This window comes from Cenococcum geophilum (genome assembly GCF_001692895.1).
Source record: "Cenococcum geophilum 1.58 unplaced genomic scaffold K441scaffold_40, whole genome shotgun sequence".
Classification (NCBI taxonomy): domain Eukaryota; kingdom Fungi; phylum Ascomycota; class Dothideomycetes; order Gloniales; family Gloniaceae; genus Cenococcum; species Cenococcum geophilum.
The window spans coordinates 1,130,668-1,149,366 of NW_027137598.1; the positions used below are offsets into that span (position 1 = coordinate 1,130,668).

An 18,699-nucleotide genomic window follows, 5' to 3' on the forward strand; every position below is an offset into this window, starting at 1 on the left:
CCGGCGATGCACGCAGGCATCTGTGTTAAGGAGCGGTCAGCAGTGGTGCATTTTGTGATGCCTCGGTTTCTTCTCAAGCAACACCTACCGAATACCTCCATTTCATCATCGCTTCAGTGTTGCTACCGAGTATACAACGTTCAAATAATTCATCCAGGTGTATTTTGTCTTGTTCTCGGGTTTTTACTATGGACCANTCATGAATCGAAGGCTATGGTGGAGAAGAAAGACGCTAACGAATCTCAAAACGCCAGGCCAAGCATCTCTTTGAAACATTTGCGGAACTATCTCCACCTCACTGCATTCTCGCCAAAGCAGCATCCACCTATTTCTTCAAGCCATCCAATCAATCTCGAGCCCCGGCTGGCGCTTGTCTGCTGTCGACCAATCGCTAAAGTTTTTCGTTTCCAGTCTTCTCAAACCCCGTGCGTTTCACCAGGTTGATATCAATCTTGGACCTGGCCTCTGGGTCCACGATGAACTGCTATGTGGTGTGCTAATTTTCCGACGCAGTTCTTTAAGCTCAGCATTGAGATTGGTGGGTTTTCATCTCTTCATGCAAGTGGTTTATTTTCCGCTATAGCCGCGCGACTCGGAGCATTCTCAGCCTACAGCAGCACAAACAGAGATTGGGTTCGGCGGCTACGTTTTAAATGTTTTCCTACGCAGGCATGTCGCCTTGAATCATCTCCTTACATCCCACCCAGTCAAGAAAAGTCTACCTATCTGAATAGCGCAAGCTTCTTGAAATACTCGAAACTCAACTAACCCACGCTGTTTCCTTCCAAGATCTCAAATCATTTGAGTCTCATTAATCGTACTTTCCCCTGCTTGTGGGATGCCACCACGCAAAAAATCACCGGATGGTTCAACATGAAAACGCTCAATTCGCCCACTAACGACCAAGAGACAACCTATCCTTTGGCCCGTAAATTTGCGTCCAACGGTTATCTATAAGAACTAACCAATCAATTGTGCCGGATTTAACGCCCATACTGAGGAATATAAAGCTTTTAATTTATAGTAATTTAATATATACGCCTAATTTTAGAAGTTAAGTCGCTCGATATAAGGTTAATAGCACTTATCCTTCCTGCAGAATCGAATTTTGCATTATAGTAGGTAATTAATTAATGGAATCTATATAGGTGCATGCGTTGTTTTGAAGCTAGTGTTCGCGCACGAACCACTTACTCGTTGAACGCTGACGGGTCAAGGAATACAGCTAGTGTTTTTATTTAATATTCAACATCAATATAAGGTCGTATTGATATTAATATTGAATCGCTCACTCATATTGAAAATATATTGAACATTGATTATCGAATTTAATACATAGAGCCTTAGCATAGTATTTAGATAAAAATTGGGCTCTACAGAACTCTAAAATTCAACTAATCTCCTACTAATACCGTTAATACAGTAATCCTTGGCTTAGTGTTGTATTTGATTGCGATATTATTATTATTAGTAATATTAGGAGGTAAGGAAGGTATAGTATTAATTATAAAGGTGGAGCAAGTATAGGGGTGCAAAATTTAAAGACATTATATGCGATAACATATAAAACCAAGTTTAATATTTAGTAATTGTTAGATCACTAACTAGGCGTGGCGCGGTATATATGTAGGAGGCTCTATAAGGAAGAATTTATGGAGCTCGATCGCCCGAGAAAATATCTATAAGGTAGCCCGTGCACGTCGTCGAGCTTAAGAGGCTGCCTAACTACCCCCCCTACTAATAGTAATTTTGACTTTGTATGGGGTTACCTAACAAATTTAAAACGTATACGTATTATCAAGAGGCTTAAGAGTCATTTACCGAGCCTCTAGACCGTATTTCTACTACCTTAACTCTAAAAATATTCAGTATTCAATAACTTTCAGTGTTGAACATATCGTATCGGTATTGGATATTGAATATCAATATTTAATATTTCAATTGTGACGATGGTTCTGGAAGAGTCCTCCACGTTCGTTGCCTGCTTACATAAGCAGATTCCCTTTGGTTCCTTTTTGGACGACGTCCGTAAGCAACCACTTATGACTCCGTAGGTATAGGCCTATATAAAGGCCTATATTCGTCGTAGATAGATTCGATAGATTCATATTCATTCATTTATCCTCAGATCCAGTTCATCATCAATAAGCGTAATCGGTATCGAATACTGATAAAAACACTGGATACAGTGGATGCAACTCTTCAATATCTGTCGACCTGAATCGGAGTTACTTATTACCGTCTTACCCTTAACTCGGTCACCGACTCGGTCATCGACCTGTGACTCATACCTTATGTATAAATAGTCTCTTTTCTTCATAGATCAATCTACACACGAGTTCTTCTTTTCTTACAATCGGTGCACGGACTACCGATCGACAATATCTCTCTCAAGCATTGCTTCCCCGTTCCCGATTTCAAAATCAGGAGTATCCCGAACCCCAATGTCAATAGCTCTATCGGCTCGTGAAGTGGAAGCTTGAGTGACCAACCCACGCAGGGCTGTCAATAAGTCTTCCCATCAAGTCCGATTTGAATTGAATTGATTACAAAGCAAGTCAATTCAATTCTGGAACAGCCTCTCTATATTAGATAATCAAGTCAAATCTAGTATTTCGGAGGCTTGATTTGAATTGATTAAAATCTAGGATAAAGCTTTAGTAGTTATAGTTCGGGGTATATTTAGTAATTGCTTAAATTATGCCTTTTTTGGTAAGGAAGCCTCTATATTCGGCATCTTCCGTTTATTTACTAAGCTACGCCTAGGCACTTTGCGGTTATAGCTAAGAAGTTCACGCCCGCAGAGGTCTTCTATACATTATACTACTTCATTAATATACTTCCACCACCGTCTATTTCCATTAATATGGACACCAGATCTATTTCTGCTAATCCTTCTACCCTTCCTAGTCAATTAGAGGTACCTACTAAGCTCCAGAACACTGCTGCTTTTAAACCTAACGCGTTAAGGGACGCGTCGCCCGATGATAGAGACGACGGCTTAATCCTTACTGCCTATAAAGCCTCCGCCGGAGCCTCTACTACCACATTTACTACTGCGCTGGTGACGTCATATATCGCAAGATTTGTATACGGGCGGTAGGGCTATATAAAAGGACCTCATATGAGGCTACAAACCTATACCAAGACTTTGTATATAGCCTTACTAATCAATTTGCAATTCAATTCTCAGCAGAGCCTCCTGAACTAGCTCCGAGTCAATTCAAGTCGGGCAAATCGGGCGCCAAGCAATTCAATTCTAGACAGAGCTCTGTGGAAGGCTTGAAAGGCTTATTGACAGGCCTGAACCCACGCGCCGAGGTGTTGTCTACTCTTGACGAAGGCTCACCAACTCCCTTTGGAGGCCCATAACTATCATCTGCAACCTGTTTTGATGTTCGCGAAATCGCAACACCTTCGACTGAGCTATTGTTCCGCACTAGCAGAAGCCCAAAATAGTTTTCTGACATATTTGCGCGGTTTTCCTTTGGGTCAATGTCGTAACAGCCAAATGATGGCAGAAGCACAGGGTTTTCCCCCTGTTGGTTACACAAGGGGGATATCACGTAGCTACGGTTCGTAGATAGTATGATAATTGTTCTATTTTCTTCTTTAAGAAAGGGGTGAGGAACTTAAGGTTCCTTACCACGCTAGTGCCGCAGCGGCACGTGATGGCAACTTGCCGCACGTAACGGCAACTTGCTATATGTGACGGCAATATACCTTATATAGTGACTATTTGCCTTTATTCCCAATACTAGCAACTCTTTTTTTATAGTTGCCATCTATATATATATACCGCTTAACTAGTGGAATAAAAATTAATCCTTTTTACTTACTATTGCCATTATAATATAAGTCTCGCTATCCTAAAATTTACCTCTTAGCACGTAGTGCTTTCTTGCTTATAAGTTATAGGTAGGTATCTTATTAGTAGGGCCGCTAAGGCGCTAGCGGTAAGCGAGCTAATAGCAATTTTTTATCCTAGGGATAGAAAATCCTAATTAGCTAGTTTAAGTTAGGGTTTGCAGAATCTAACCAATTAGACAACTTTAACCGCCAGTTAAAGTTCCTAGACATCTTAAGACCTTATATAACTAAGAAATTTCTAGGGACTCCCTTTTAACCTAACCTTTAACTTATATATATAGAGTATTTATATTAACAAACGTCTCTAGTACCTTATTTAGGTTCGCCTTTATTATTACATCTACTAGGTTATTTTGGCTATTAATCTATTAAATCTTAAAGAGTTCTTAATACTCGTAAGATTACTAAAGTGCTATAATATTAATTATAAGGCGCTTCTCCTTTATAGTACTAAGCTTAACTAAACACTTATAAAGGGAAAATAAATCGGTGTATATAATTATAGGGATAACAGGAAGTTTAAGTCAATCTATAATTATCTTTAGGGTAGTTCTAATTATAATTGCTATATTAACTCCGCTAATTATTCTATATATCTTTAACGCTAAAACACTTTAGGTAACGCGCTTACTCTTAGTTAAGCTCTAATAGATAAAATTACCATAGATTATAAAGTTATTCTCTCTAGTAAATTTATTTGTAATAATAATCTTATATTCTAACTAGGAGCTAAAATCTTTATTATTTATAAACGATCCATTAATAAATATAAAGAGCTTAGCGGTAGGAAGATTAATAGGCACGTAGAGTAGTCCCTAATTAAGATAGTTTATTTACTAGAAAAAACGTTTATTTAGGGCAAGAACGTCATCCTTAATTAGTTCCTAGTATTAGGCGGCAACGGAGAGATTAAATAAAGCCTTAGGTTAATAGATAAAAGTAATATAAGCTCTATAAGCGCGTTACTCTATATATCCTTGCTTTAGGGAATTAACGTTAATAACGTTGATTTTCTTACTTTAACCCTTCTAGCGCAAAGCAATAGAATCCTCGTTTAGGGAGAGAATATATCTATTAAAGAGTAATAGTATTATTAAGTTAAGCTTTTCCTTTGGCTTTGCTATAAGATTTACCTTTACTAGCTTATCCTCTTTAAGAGCTAAGAATTGGTCGTCTCCTAAGATAATTATATTATTAGTTTATATACCAATAATTCCAAATAGGGTTCCTATGGTTATAATAAGGAAGTAGGGATTAAATATAGAAGTAGTTATTAAAAGCTTCTCTTTATNGTGCTTNCTATAGGTAGCNNACTAGTAAGTTNCTACCTCTNCNATTNTATATAATNGCTTAAGNATAACNATAATNNTNTCTTTAGGATACTAGTGGCNAATTTNCTCTANAAGGTATNCTAATATTAAGCGCTAAAGGTGCATCTCTAATTAGGTATAGGCTTAAGTAATATCTTATAAATAAACTGCTATTTTATTCTTTATTAAGGAGGGAGCTAATATAACAATAACTCGCTAACTAGCTCGTTAAATTATAGGAGATTATATAAGAATTATCTCTTTACTATTATCGTTGTAACCTTAAATAATAAGCCTTAATTTCTTAAATAGGGCGTTAGTAGCTTTACCCTTAATCTTATTAATCATTCTTAACTTAAAGATGCGAACTCTATTAAACTTAATAGGGTCATATTTCTTAAATTTAAAGACTCCTCTTATGATAAAACTGTCGATCTCCTACTTATTAGATACTTAGAAAGAAGCTCCTAAGGTTATAATACGACCTTCCTTTTAGAGCTGTTTTATAAGCTTAAAGTCAGCCTTCTCTTTAGCTGTTATAAAGGCCATTAATAACTTAACTTTATTCTTAATAGCGGCAATAAATTGTTCTTTAAAATTAATAAGGTATTGGCGATTTTATAATCCCTTTAGGCGACCTCTACCGCGTTATAGTTATGGCGTATCTACTATAATTATATTAGGATTATAGTTGCCTTCTAGAGTATATTAATCGTAGTTCTCTTCTAAGGTATCTTTTAGGGCATCCTATAAAGGCTCGGAATTATTATCTTTATAGTAAGGCTTAATAATAGTTAAACGGAATTAGGTAGGTCTATAAGGCATCTAAATAGTATAAGTTTAACTATTAATTATAATAAGTTAATATAGGCCTAACCATCCTCCCCTTTTACGCTATACGCGTACTTTAGACTAGAGTAGCAGATTAAGTATAGTTAAGGTATTTAGGCCATTTCTTATTCCTAGTGTATTATTAACCTGGCGTGTAGTATAGAGGCATTACACCTCCTTTATTGCCTTGCGAATTGCCTTAGCTTATTATATAACGGAGGGAGATAATAGAGAATTATTAGTTATTTGTAGGTAGGCGCTAAAGACTAGTAATATAGGTATAAGTTTATCCGGGCCAGCGGAATTATTAATAGCTTTAACAGCTATTTATAAGGTAAGTTCTTTACTAGCATCCTTTAGTTCTAAAGAGATAATCTTATATACGCGGCGTAATAGCGCGTAATATTGCTCCACTTTTCCAATACTATTATATGCCTTAATAGGGACTTCCTTAACCTTAATTGCCATTACCTTTATTTATTATTGGAACTCTATAGATAAGAAGTTCTTTTCTATATTATAGACAATTTAATTAGGGGGTCCTAGGTAGATATTAATCTAGTATAACTAAAGGGTATCCTATGCGTTCCTAGCTAATATATCCTTTAAGAATTATGCGGCTTAGAAGGAGGTTAAGAAGTTAACAACTTGGAGTACTGGCTTGCCGCTAAGGTATATAATGTCGATAATAATATAGAAGTTAAAGTTGTAATTATCTTTAAGGGTGAACTTAAATCGGCTAGGGGACCTCTAGTTTATTTAGTAATAGTAGCAGTATTTTATAAGATGCTTAATTGCCTTAACCTTAACTTTATAGCCTACTCGCTAAAGAACCTTAAGTAATTAGTAAACTAATAGGTAACTAAAATAACGGTGTAGTTAGCGTAACTCTAACTTAGTTAAATAGCTTTAAGCAACACTTTTTTCTAGTTATTAAAGGAGCAGCTAAGGGTAACCCTACTTACGTATAATAGGCACCTAATTATCTCCCTACATAAGTATATTCTTAAGGTTATTAAGCTTAACGCCTAGTTTATCTATATCTTTAATACAAAATAAAAACAGAGTGTTTATGGGAATAACGTAAAAAGTAATATACCCTAAGGGGGTTTAAACCCTAATTATGCTAAAAGAGATTGCAGTACCTTTGCCAAAATGAATTATATATTAGCCTGCCGTTAAATAGTTAATCTAAACAGAGCTATTAAGCTGCTAAAGGGCTTAAACTTAAGGTTCTCCTATTATAGATACTCCTGCGGCTCTAGTATCTGGTATAATACTATAGAAGACATTTACTAAGTATCTGTTATTAAAGGAAAACGCGGAGCTCTCCTTTGGCTCGTTAAAGATATCTAACTTTATAATAAAATGGAGCGTAGATTAGTTATTAAGAATAGCAACGGTTTATATACCATTTACCTTACCATACTTAGTAAAGTATTAGTTAGGTAAGTAGTCCTCAATTTCCATATCCATAAGGAGCTATTCGGTCTTATTAACCTCACCCTTAAGGTCTTCTACGCCTTCGTATTAAACCAGAAAGCTTTAGAAGTAGGCCACAGTAACCTTATAATTTCTAATATTTCTTATACTCTAACGGAACTTATTATATACCTCTTTTCGCTTATTAAGGGAGTATCTAGTTAACTAGCAATTTGGCTTCTTATAAACGTAGTACTTCTTCTAGCAATTACTTTAAAATAAACCTCTATAAGGACCTCTATAATTACCTTATAGTTAACGTTAATTATACCCTTTACTATATTCCCTACTACGGCCGCTATATATTTAATTAGTCTAGTTATAATTATATTAGTTAGGAACGCTTAGTTAGGTAGGGCTTTCGGTATAAAGCTATTAAGATTCTTATATTCGTATTACAGTATCTATAGTAAAGCGTAGCTCGGTATATACTCCTTTAAACGTATCTATAGGTTTATATAGCGCTAAGTTATACTTAAGAACGCTATGGCATACTAAGATAACCTAGTCCCTTAGGCTGTTTTTATTTTAATAAGTTTTAGTAAGTCCGCGTTAGATTTTCTAGAGTTTATTAAAGAGTAGTTAAAGGCACTCTAGGCAAGTCGTTATTAGGTTAAAAGTAATAACTCTCTAGAATATAGTCTCCCGCTATTTAGATATATAGAGTTAGTAGTTTTTATTAGTTTTAAAGTAGGCTCTAGTAAGCTAAAGCATTATATTAAAGCTATAGTTTTTACCTATAATATAGTTATAATAGAACGTTACCGCCTATCCCTTTAATATAATAGAGAAAGTATAATAGAACTAGTGGCGTTAAATTTTAACCTTATTACAGCAGTTATAAAAGACCTATAGTTTTACTCTAAGTATATTATATAATTCTCCTCTAAACTTCTTCTCTTCGTCTAAATATACCTTTATTAGATTCGTAACTTCTTAAAATAAAGGCTTATTAGTTAGCTGGGATAAAAGAGTTAGAGGTAGTAGAGGTAGAGGAAGAGCACCTCTAGGTAGGAGAGCACCTTTAGGTAGAAGAGTAGCGTTCTAGGGGTTTTATTCTAAATTAAAGTTGCCTTCTAAAGAATATAGGTTAGTTTTAGGTTTCCGTAGTTAATATATAATCTTAGCTTCCGTTTATACTAGTTCTTCTATATTAGTAAGAACGGCGTAAATATTACTAGTAATTAGGTTACTATCCTTAGCAATATACACCCTATTCCTTTAGAGGGAGTCTTAAAAATCCTAAATAATATTAACATTGCTAAGTGCCTAGGTGTCGGCGGTTTATTCTATAAAATCCTCCCTAAAGTATTCCCATAACTGTAAATTGGTATAGTAGCTATCTTAGTAGAATAGAATATAGTGTAGGAGAAAGCCGTTAACTTATTTTATGGTATAGGTTATTATATTAAAGGTAAATATATCCTAATCTTTATTAATGAGTTTCGCGTATATAGCTACCCCTAATAGTAAGGAGTCTCTCTAGTTATTTAAAGTGGCCATAGTTATATCTTTAAAGGAAGGGAATATTAGTGGTATAGGGATTGTTGTTTAGTACGCGTTTATAATATATATTTATAATTATAGGGCTTAGGACTAGTTCTAGCCTTAAATCGCAAAGACTTATTGTCTGAATAAGGTTCTGTAATATAGTAGACACGGTTGCTTATAACCAATTGGGTTAACTACATAAGCTAAGCGAGCTCAGGAGATCCATCAAATTCCACCTATAGACGTAGAGAGAGAAGAACAAGACGAATACAATTAATACCAAAACCCCCCCACCGTAATCCCAACACTAATCAGTGCTATATAGATTAGCAAGGTATAACAAAGAGAGGCACTATCTAATTCTCTAGACCTCTTATTAAAGGCTAAGAATTAAGGTATTGCTTATTAAGCCCAAAGGCCAGTTTATAAGGTTACTCGCGCTTCTAACCTGCGTTTATTACGCCTTTAGAACAATTAGTTTATAGGTTTCTACGCTTCTAGTTTAACTATTAAATTAAATTAACTACGGAACCAAAAGATGGCTACCTCCATAATGGATACTGTAAAATAGAAGACCGGAATTAACGCAACTATAACCAATATTAAGGAAGTCGAAGTATTTGTTAATTGGCGATTATCAATATATAAGGAGAATAGATGGAAGGGATTCAACCTATGGGAGAGCTTTATTAATAATTTTAAGTCGTTTATAAAGGATATACTTAATGACCTTAGCAAGGATCGATTAAAGAAGATTAGGGATTACCTCTATAAGAATAGAGTATACGTACGGAAGGAGGCAAGGAAGTCAATTGCAGACGGCCTTTTAGGAGTTATATACGAACCAACTCCCTTAAAATGGCCTACCGATAACCCTACCAATAACCCTACTAATGACCCTACCGATAACCCTACCAATAACCCTACCAATAACCCTACCGATGACCCTACTGACGACCCTACCAACAACCCTACCCCAGTAACTCCAACCCCACCTCCGGCCTAAATTACTAAAGCTATAAACTAGCTCACCCTATAAGAACAAGGAAGCTTTAGAAGGGAAATCACTAACTTATCTAAGCTCTATACGGATGAAGTTAAATACTCTAGCAAATAAGATAACTTTAATTTTAAGTTTAAAATCTTCCAAAACTACTGCCTCCGAGCTGGCGTCCCTAAGCAAGCGTACATCATTGCTATTCCTACTATGCTCCGCGGCCTTGCTCTTAAATACTACTTTACCTACCTTAAAGATCTCAACCTCAAGAACGTATACGTAGGCCTTAAATTATACTTTAAAGGCGACGAATATAAACGCGACATCCTATCAAAATAGAATGCAATTACGCTTAAACAAGTTACTGCTTAAAAAGGACTTGATACAAGCCAAGTATTTCAGGTATTAATTAATGAGATATGGTAGCTATAACGCGGGTTAGCAAAGGACTTTTAAAATAACACGACATTCTATAATAAGCTCCTTACTACATACCAAGACGTATTAGCTTACAAACCAGCTTATTTTCGACCTACTACTACTCTTACTAGCCTTATTAGCGACATTAAATCCTTAATCGCGACGTACGGTAAACGAGAACAAGAGACTGAATCATTCTATACCAACTAACGATACCACCCCTTTAACCGACAATACTACCCCCCTAACCGTTAATACCGCAATAAGGATAGTAACAAGGGTAAAAGGTGCTTTATATGCGGCAAATCTGGATATTGGTCTACAAACCATACAAGGGATAAAAGAGACCGGAGAATACGTTAATATATCTCTGAGTTTAAGGGTAGTAATAAGAATAATAACAACTAAGAAGATTAGGGAACTTCTCACTTCTATCTCGATATAGAACCCTATTCTCGTTATTACAACGATCCTAAGGCAGAGGCGTTTTGGACCGAATTTAAAAAGGGAGAGGGATAGAGACTACGGACCCATTTACTAGTATCTTTTTATTTCTTTTTCTTATTTCCTAGTTATTACCAGTGTCTGAATAAGGTTCTGTAATATAGTAGACACGGTTGCTTGTAACCAATTAGGTTAACCACGTGAGCTAAGCGAGCTTAGGAGATCCATCAAATTCCACCTGTAGACGTAGAGAGAGAAGAACAAGACGAATACAATTGATACTAAAACCCCCCCACCGTAATCCCAACACTTATAAAGCGTATTATTTTGCGTAATAGACGTAAGAATCTATAATTTGGGGAAGGCTTAGGACTAGTTCTAGCCTTTAGATCCTTAGATTTATGGAAGAGTTTTATTTAAGGTTTAGGACTAGTTCTAACCTTAAAAGATAGCTTCCCTTAGCACGAGTAGCACTAGTATAGTAGCTCGTCTCTTCTTAGTGAATACCTAGCTATTCTATAGTATAACTATAAAGTTAACTACTAATTAGTGTTGGTTATATAAGGGGGATATTACGTAGCTATGGTTCGTAGATAGTATAATAATTGTTCTATTTTCTTCTTTAAGAAAGGGGTGAGGAACTTAAGGTTCCTCACCACGCTAGTGCCGCGGCGGCACGTGATGGCAACTTACCGCACGTAACGGCAACTTGCTACACGTGACGGCAATATACCTCATATGGTGACCATTTGCCTTTATTCCCAACACCCCCGATTGCAGTGGAGGTTTCCATAGTCACTCCTCATTGTCATGGTGCGAGTCAAGCTTCGATTCGGTACTATGCTCAAACCCTCTAAATCCATCAAACTGTCGCCCCCAGCGTTTGAAACTTCGACGTGTTATATCATCACTACCTTGAGATAGCTGGATATTTTGGTTGGATAGAGAGTCAGGAGCAAAGATGGCGTCCTGCGCTTCTTGGGTGATGTCTTTCCAAATCGGGAGTGCGTCCGCCATATCATTTTGATGAGCCCAGCGACGATCTTGACGTTTAATCCTTTTGGTTAGCGTTCTAAAGTGCTTATTCGTAGGCCACTGATCTCTCAATGTTGCGGATCTTGATTCGTATTTCTCGTTCGAAGAGCTTAGTCCATATCTTTTAATCGAAGGACTTGAAGAGCGTGAGTGCTGTAAGAACCTAAAGAAGCCTTTCTTTCTTCCCTGCAGCTCCTTTTCGATGTACGACTTCTCATTTGGCCGTCCAACCCCTTTTTTAACCGTGCTGCAAATCGATATTCTAGGGAACTGGTATTGGCAGGGCCCCGCACACTGATATTAGGAAACATCCACCAACCAAATGGCCTCGGCGGACTCGACTCGTTTGACATGTTCTCCGTGACGATATCTATGGTTCATATGGAAAATATTGAGCAGCCCAAAGTCGTCTGCGCTCCATTTTCATCCCTTCCCATATCCACCATCTTCTTCGCTCGTCTCCTTGGAAAACACGCCTCTCCTTCATGATTCTGTCGCCACTGGCATTTCCTTGCGGAGCGAAGCTGCAGAGAAATCCCGGGCTCTCGCCCATAGCCACAGGAGCGGCCACCAAGGCCGACCACGCTCCCTCTACTCACACCGGCCCCGGCACCTTAATTGAAAGGGACCCTTTCCACTGCATCACCCTCGTCCTTCGCAACCCAATTTTCGGCGGTAAATGAGCTGCCCTGACTAATGAATATCCCGGCTTTTGGACCCCTTTCACCCTGCCAACTGCTTTGTCCATCCTGTGATGCTTGCGTTAGATTTATTCTTACACTTATGTACGCGTGTTGGGCCCTGTTGTTTGCCCGTCGAAAGACATTGAATTTTTTCTTGCAATGCGGTCCACGGCGCAACATATTCCCTTCTCTCTGCGCAGTCTAATATCCGCACTGGAGTTAGGATGCGACAAACAGGCAGGCGAGAATTGTTATAAGAGCTTGATCTCCATCGTTTGGATGCCGCGGTTTTTGATTGACGCCAGCGGGCATAGAGAAAATAGGAGGCATGTCCTAGGGTAGATGGAAATATTAATTCGTGCTACTAAGCCTAGGTTTACTTCGCAGGGATAGCTAGTACAGCAGGCGGATAAAGTTATTCGTTCCTCTGAGCAGATTCAGGAGGCCTCACACATGCCTGTAAACCTTTTGTCCAGTGCTCTTTGATGATTGGCAAGCTCAGAATCTGTTATTGTCCTGTGTTAGCCATGGATTGATATAGCAGGAAAGAAGCAATTCATTAAATAAGCTTGGAAATCGGCAAGCAGAAATGACACAGGCATGCGACTGCAGCCAAGGCACTGCATGTAGGAGAGAAGGCCTTCTACAATACATAGTGATCCAGCAGGCATTTTGCATCTGGCCCTGAACAAATTGATATATGAACCATTGGAACACGTAACAACCAACCATATCCCGCCAAAAACCCCCCGCCATCCTGCAAGACCCACTGAAGCACCCCTCACTGAATTTCTCGAGTTCCTAGCCGTTCTAGTGCGCAATACAATCGTTCTTTTTTGCTTCAGTTGGCTGTAAGATTTGTCCTTCTTCCATATTTCCATTCTCGCTGTATAAGTTGAAGCACGACGGAGAACTCTCATTTCACGCCAGAGTTTCCATAGGCATACCCACGTGCTCTACAGCTACATGCTCACTAACTGTTCCCCCTTGGGGCTCAGCCTCTACAGGAAGCCACTAGAGTTGCCCTAGCAAATCCCTCCAGGGGTAGGCCCAGTGGCTGTTGAATTACAGTTGTTGCTTTGCTCCCCGTATTCTGCTTCTGCATCGCTTCTCTCGTCTCCGCCGGCTGTTCTCTTATTTTTAGTGCTCATCCATGCTTTGAGCTCAGGTCCTTCTCCACTGCTCTCGGTGAAACGAAGCCCACCATCACCATCCCTGTCATCACTGGAGTTGTCTCCTACAGCAGTGCTAACATCATGTTCGGTCCCGTCTAATTGTTCACCTAGGTTTCTGCACATTAAGCGGTGGAATAGACAATAGATAATTCCACCAACGATCAGCACCGCTGCAAATCCTGCGAAGACATTCGTGGCAGTTAAGTGCGTTGAATCAGGTGGTTGTTGGCCTTATGTTCGAATCGAATATTTAGCCTTTGAAGCCAGTTGAATAAGTCAAGTGGATTCATTTTATTCCGAGGTGGTGTAATGAGTTGTGGCTAATGTAGTTTGCGGTGAGTAGCTCTCTGTGGGAGAAATAATATGGGGGGTTTTGGCGTTTATATCTAGATGTGCAATCTTGAGAAGAGTTTCTCAACACTTCTCCGCAACCAGGTAGATTCTTCCTGTAATAACAAAGGGTAGAGTGGGCAACATAGTTTTAGCAAGCAGGCTAGCGAAAGCCGTTCTAAAACAATCAGAACACAGAGGTTCTTGGAAGGGGGAAGCATTAGAAGTACTAAGATGTATATTGCCTAAAAGAAGAAAGGCAATTTGGAAGATAATCCCATTAAAACTTACAAAGAAGAAAGACTATATTTACCGCACTCCAAATGCAAACAGCCAGTGTTACGCTGTCGCCAGGATGCCCAAGACTATCACCCCCATATTGGCAACCGTGCATTTCGCCTTGCCACCTAATAACAATTGCTCCGTCACTATACATAGAAGGGTCTCCAAGCCTCCAGCTTCGATCAATAGAAAAGTGAAACCACCAAGGGATAGAAACCGCTGAAACGCAACAAAGTATACGGCGGAGTAATCCGCGCCAACACATCGACAATCATGTGCGGCCGTAACCAATCTCATCCCAAACATGTGGAGAGGGAAGCTCATATGAATATCTGGTCATTCCGTAAGGTGTATTTTTCGACTTCCAGGAAGTATAATCCTAATTTAACGATCTAGTTTCATCTTTCAAAAGATCTCATCATCCCATCCCTCCCAAGCATCATCTGTCACCACTTCGTTCTTGCTCTTCGTTCCACGTGACATCGATGGTAGCGGTGGCACAGATGCGCCGTCTGGGACAACAGAAACGATATCATTTTCTGCATAATCTCCGCCCTTCGAATAGCAACTAGAAGGTGGGGGAGAAGTTGAGTGACGATGAGAATGATCTCTCCGCTTCGAAAGTTTGTTAATAGCCGGTGAACGAGAGGTGTATCGTTTAGTCGGATGCGATGGAGTAGCAAAAGCGGTTGGCTGGGATGGTACGTCGGAAAGTGGAATCAAAATCGTGGATTCCTCAGGGACTGTAGTTAAGCTAGCAGTAGATCCTGCAGCATGCATAACAGCGATCTTGGTTGTGTTTTCTTGAGGTTCATCCTGGGACCGCTCGCTCGTTGTAAGATGTTGCTTCTTGGTCAATTTAGTAGACGTGGTCTGCTTTTTGCTTTTTGAATTAGACTTTTCAGCAGTCTTGGGTCCACTGTTCCGCTTCTTCGAGGTTTTCGATGCAACTTCCCATTCTCTATCATCATCGCTTTCACTCTGAGGCTTGTAGCGGAGGTCCTCTTCATTTGCGCTCTTGCGCTTCTTAGTAACCTTTCGCTTGGATGCAGCCTCCTGGGACATTGCTGGAGTCTCGGTAGCACTGTTTTCGATATCATCCTCGACTGCAGGAGGGAGTTCGGTCAGTTTCTCAATTAGCATAATATCTTGGAGAGGCAGAGAAGATTGTGCCTTTTCTAGCTCTTCCCTTGCTTCCAACTGCTCAGGGAAAAGAAGACGCTCGGATGGCAAGGATGGCAAGGCACCAGGAACAAACGCTTTCTTCTGTGGAGAAGAGCTTCGCGAATGACCACTTGGTGTTTGGCCATCTGCTAACGAAGGAGGCAGGACGGGGATCGGAGGCGCGTCTCCTAGAGCACGATCGAGCTCGCGACGAGCCTCCTCTAACTTCGCTTCAAGGTCGCTGACTCGTTTGGTAAGTTTTTGTTGCTTCTGCATATCTTTCTTAGACTGGCTCTTGCGAATGGTGCGTTCCATCTCCGTTTGCTCTTTTTCGGGAGACTGCGAAGAAGTGGGAGTCTGCTGAGAATTCAATTGGACATTCGATTTGGCTTTCTTCAGATTCGATATGGATGGTGTCCTGAAGTGGAAGGATGATTTTCTAGTCTCGGAGGCTCCAGATACAGATGATGCTGAAGGAAGAACTTTTGTGGTATCCTCTACGACCTGCTTATGGTCCAACGAAGACCTAATATCGTCCATTTGAATGCCAGAATCACGGTGCGTAGCCTCGGCAGAATTCAGTTCCTCAGCACCACGAATGAACACCTTTGTGGCACCAAGCTGCCCAGATTTCTTGAGTTCGGCATAGGCTTGCTCAGCACGGGCCTTTCGATCATCTAATTCTTCCTTGATGAGCTCTTCCTTGGCATCTTTCCAGCCAGTGGTCACTTTCTGCCATATATTTCCAGGATTGAAAGATGAGGCGATCGATCGACCAAACCGGTAAATACCAGATCGCTTGGTCTCGCCGGTGGCCATGCTTGAAATGGAAGAGTTGGGGTGATGAGGAGTAGCTTTCGACGGCGAGGCCAGAGGTTTACTAGCGTGTTTGCCTGTAGATGGTTCATTGGAAGATTCTATGTAGTCTTCCATCAAGCGGTCCACAGATAGGTTTTGGGAGCTCCCCTGAAATATTCTAGTGAAAACGCTTGGTGGCTTTTCACTTGTTCTGTCATTCATGCTACCCTCCTTAAATTTGGAAGGTCGGTCAGACTTCGGCGCACGGCGCCTCTTGACAGATGAGGCTGGACTCGCAAGTTTTCGATGAGCTTGTTGCTCTGGAGTAGGGAGTGGGTCGCCTGCGGGAAGCGGCCAATTTGAGGACCTGCGGCGCTTCGAGAGAGGAGTGTTGCAATCCTGGGGGCCATCGCCATTATGCTCCTCGTACTGTTCTTCTTGTGTGTCATGTCCTCTCTTCCTTAAGTTCTCTACGTCGGGTGTAGGAGTGGTTGTAGATTCATTGTGCGAGCCATGCGGTTGGCCAGCATCTGCTAAGGCAAGGGGGGTAATCGCGTCAGGAGCGGGATTCTTGAATTGGTAGTGTCAGCAAATTCTACGCAAGCAGATAATTATGTGGACAGACCTGCGATATATGCTTAGCTCTAGCCGGCTTTGCCATGCCAGGTAGGACTTGTTGTAGCAATTCTTTGAGTGCTCGGATATGTTGAAGCGCGAACGCTATGCTGTCACCCCGAAACGCTCCAAGGGAAAGAGAAAATACGTGTGCGGACTGAGACTGCCAGGAAGACAAAGGAGAATCGTAAAATCATAAGTTCATGTGCGCAGATTCATGCCAATGCGATCAGCCTGACACACAAAGGTGGTGGTGAATAAAAGTGACCAGCTCCTGTTGATGCGGTGTTGGCGAGGCGGTCCAAAACAACAAGCCGCGCTGTTACATGGATCAAGGAACGGGGTTTCACCAATCGGCTTCCACGTTGCTATTATCTTAGATTCACCAGAATGAGATGAACCATATTAACCACCCCTGCAGGCCATTGATTGATTAATTTTATAGTGGTATTTTTCAGAGGTCTCCTAACACCTGCAGACACCACCAACTACTTCGCAGGAATAGTTATCTAAGCGGGAGTCGAAAACGTGAAAGGATTGTCAACGGACAAAAATCATCTTTCTTATGAAAAAACAGCTTCTTATGCCTCGATGTTCCCTATATGCAGAGCATCTTGTTCAGAACTGTCTTGTCAAGGCTAAACGAGCTTAGGACATCGCAATTGACTACAAGTTTAGAGATCTGCCGAATCGATTGACCTGCTGGTACTTTTCAATAATTCCTCACTCTCTAACAGTACCCTAGCCAACATACCCTACTTGTCAAGGAAAAGGCTGACGGCAGCTGGCGCTCGCACGATTAAACCCGACAGCCCAAGAACATTGTCATCGGAAATGTTGTGTTACTCCGAAGTGCTGTCAGCAAAAAAATAATGCTATAATATGACACTCTTGCAGCCATACTGGCTCTGCTAAATTGAATACCGTCTTGTGCTAAGCCTAGTGGCATCAATCTGATTGGGCTAGCTATATTTTTTCAAGAATAGATCTTAGGGAGTTCATGTTTACCAATGGAAAACGATCCTGTCTATCCTTAAACTTTCGTTTATTGGCTATTTATGAGGATATCAACGCCGTGTTTCATCTCCCACGGCCAAAATTAGGTCTTACGTAAGAGCCTTCAGCTCCCCATTCCACCGAAAAAGCGTTCAGGTACGTGCATGGGTTGAACCAAATTACACGTGGAAGCAATTAAAAAAATTTTGATAAAGAGAACCTCCAGTTGTTTTCATATCTAATCAAATGAGCTATCCACACCACCTTAGCTGTGAGCAAATGCGAGTCTATGCCTAGCGTTGCATTCACATCTCAACTTCCCAAGAAAAAGTCCCCCATGAACCAGCAAGGAAAGGAAAATAGTAACTAAATCAAACAACAAGGGGAAGTTCAAATTGTGCGCACCGCGTGGTGATGTATCCAAAGCCCGGAAATTTCCTTCATAAATATAGAACTACAAAAGCAGAACAAGACGGGATCGCAACCTGAAGGTAATTATCAGAGTTAGGCGGTAATTGAGAATTTGTCGTTCACGCAAAGAAATGGTAGTTGGAGCCGCCAGGCTCAGATCCCTCCGCATAAAATAGAAGGGTAGAACAAAGGACGCCTCAATAATCCTACGATGAAAATGCAAAAAAGAAATCCAGTGCGATGCGTAGCATCCATTCAGAGTTTTTGCAAATATTTCAATAGCCACGCGTGTCAAAGCAAACCCCGCGGAGACCGAACACCGAACCCATAAGAAAAGATTAAGTGAATGCATTGATCGAAACTCT

At 40.1% G+C, this 18,699-nt stretch overlaps 1 protein-coding gene across 1 annotated transcript; it reads right to left on the bottom strand.

Annotated features, from left to right (window-relative positions):
• Window positions 1-14,325: 14,325 nt before the first annotated feature.
• Window positions 14,326-17,203, bottom strand: K441DRAFT_698582 (uncharacterized protein). The gene is made up of 2 exons (XM_067653081.1): window positions 16,938-17,203; window positions 14,326-16,882 (listed from the first exon to the last, which is right to left on the bottom strand). The coding sequence occupies exons 1-2, from the start codon at window positions 16,971-16,973 to the stop codon at window positions 14,756-14,758; spliced, it is 2,163 nt and encodes a 720-aa protein (XP_067500787.1). The 5' UTR covers window positions 16,974-17,203; the 3' UTR covers window positions 14,326-14,755.
• Window positions 17,204-18,699: the final 1,496 nt, after the last annotated feature.

What these genes read in the sequence shown, in the direction of transcription:
- K441DRAFT_698582 (XM_067653081.1), bottom strand. Translation starts at nt 16,973, where the DNA reads ATGGCAAAGCCGGCTAGAGCTAAGCATATATCGCAG. An exon ending in GAGCTAAGCATATATCGCAG is followed by an intron (nt 16,883 to 16,937) that starts GTCTGTCCACAT and finishes TACCAATTCAAG; the next exon opens with AATCCCGCTCCTGACGCGAT.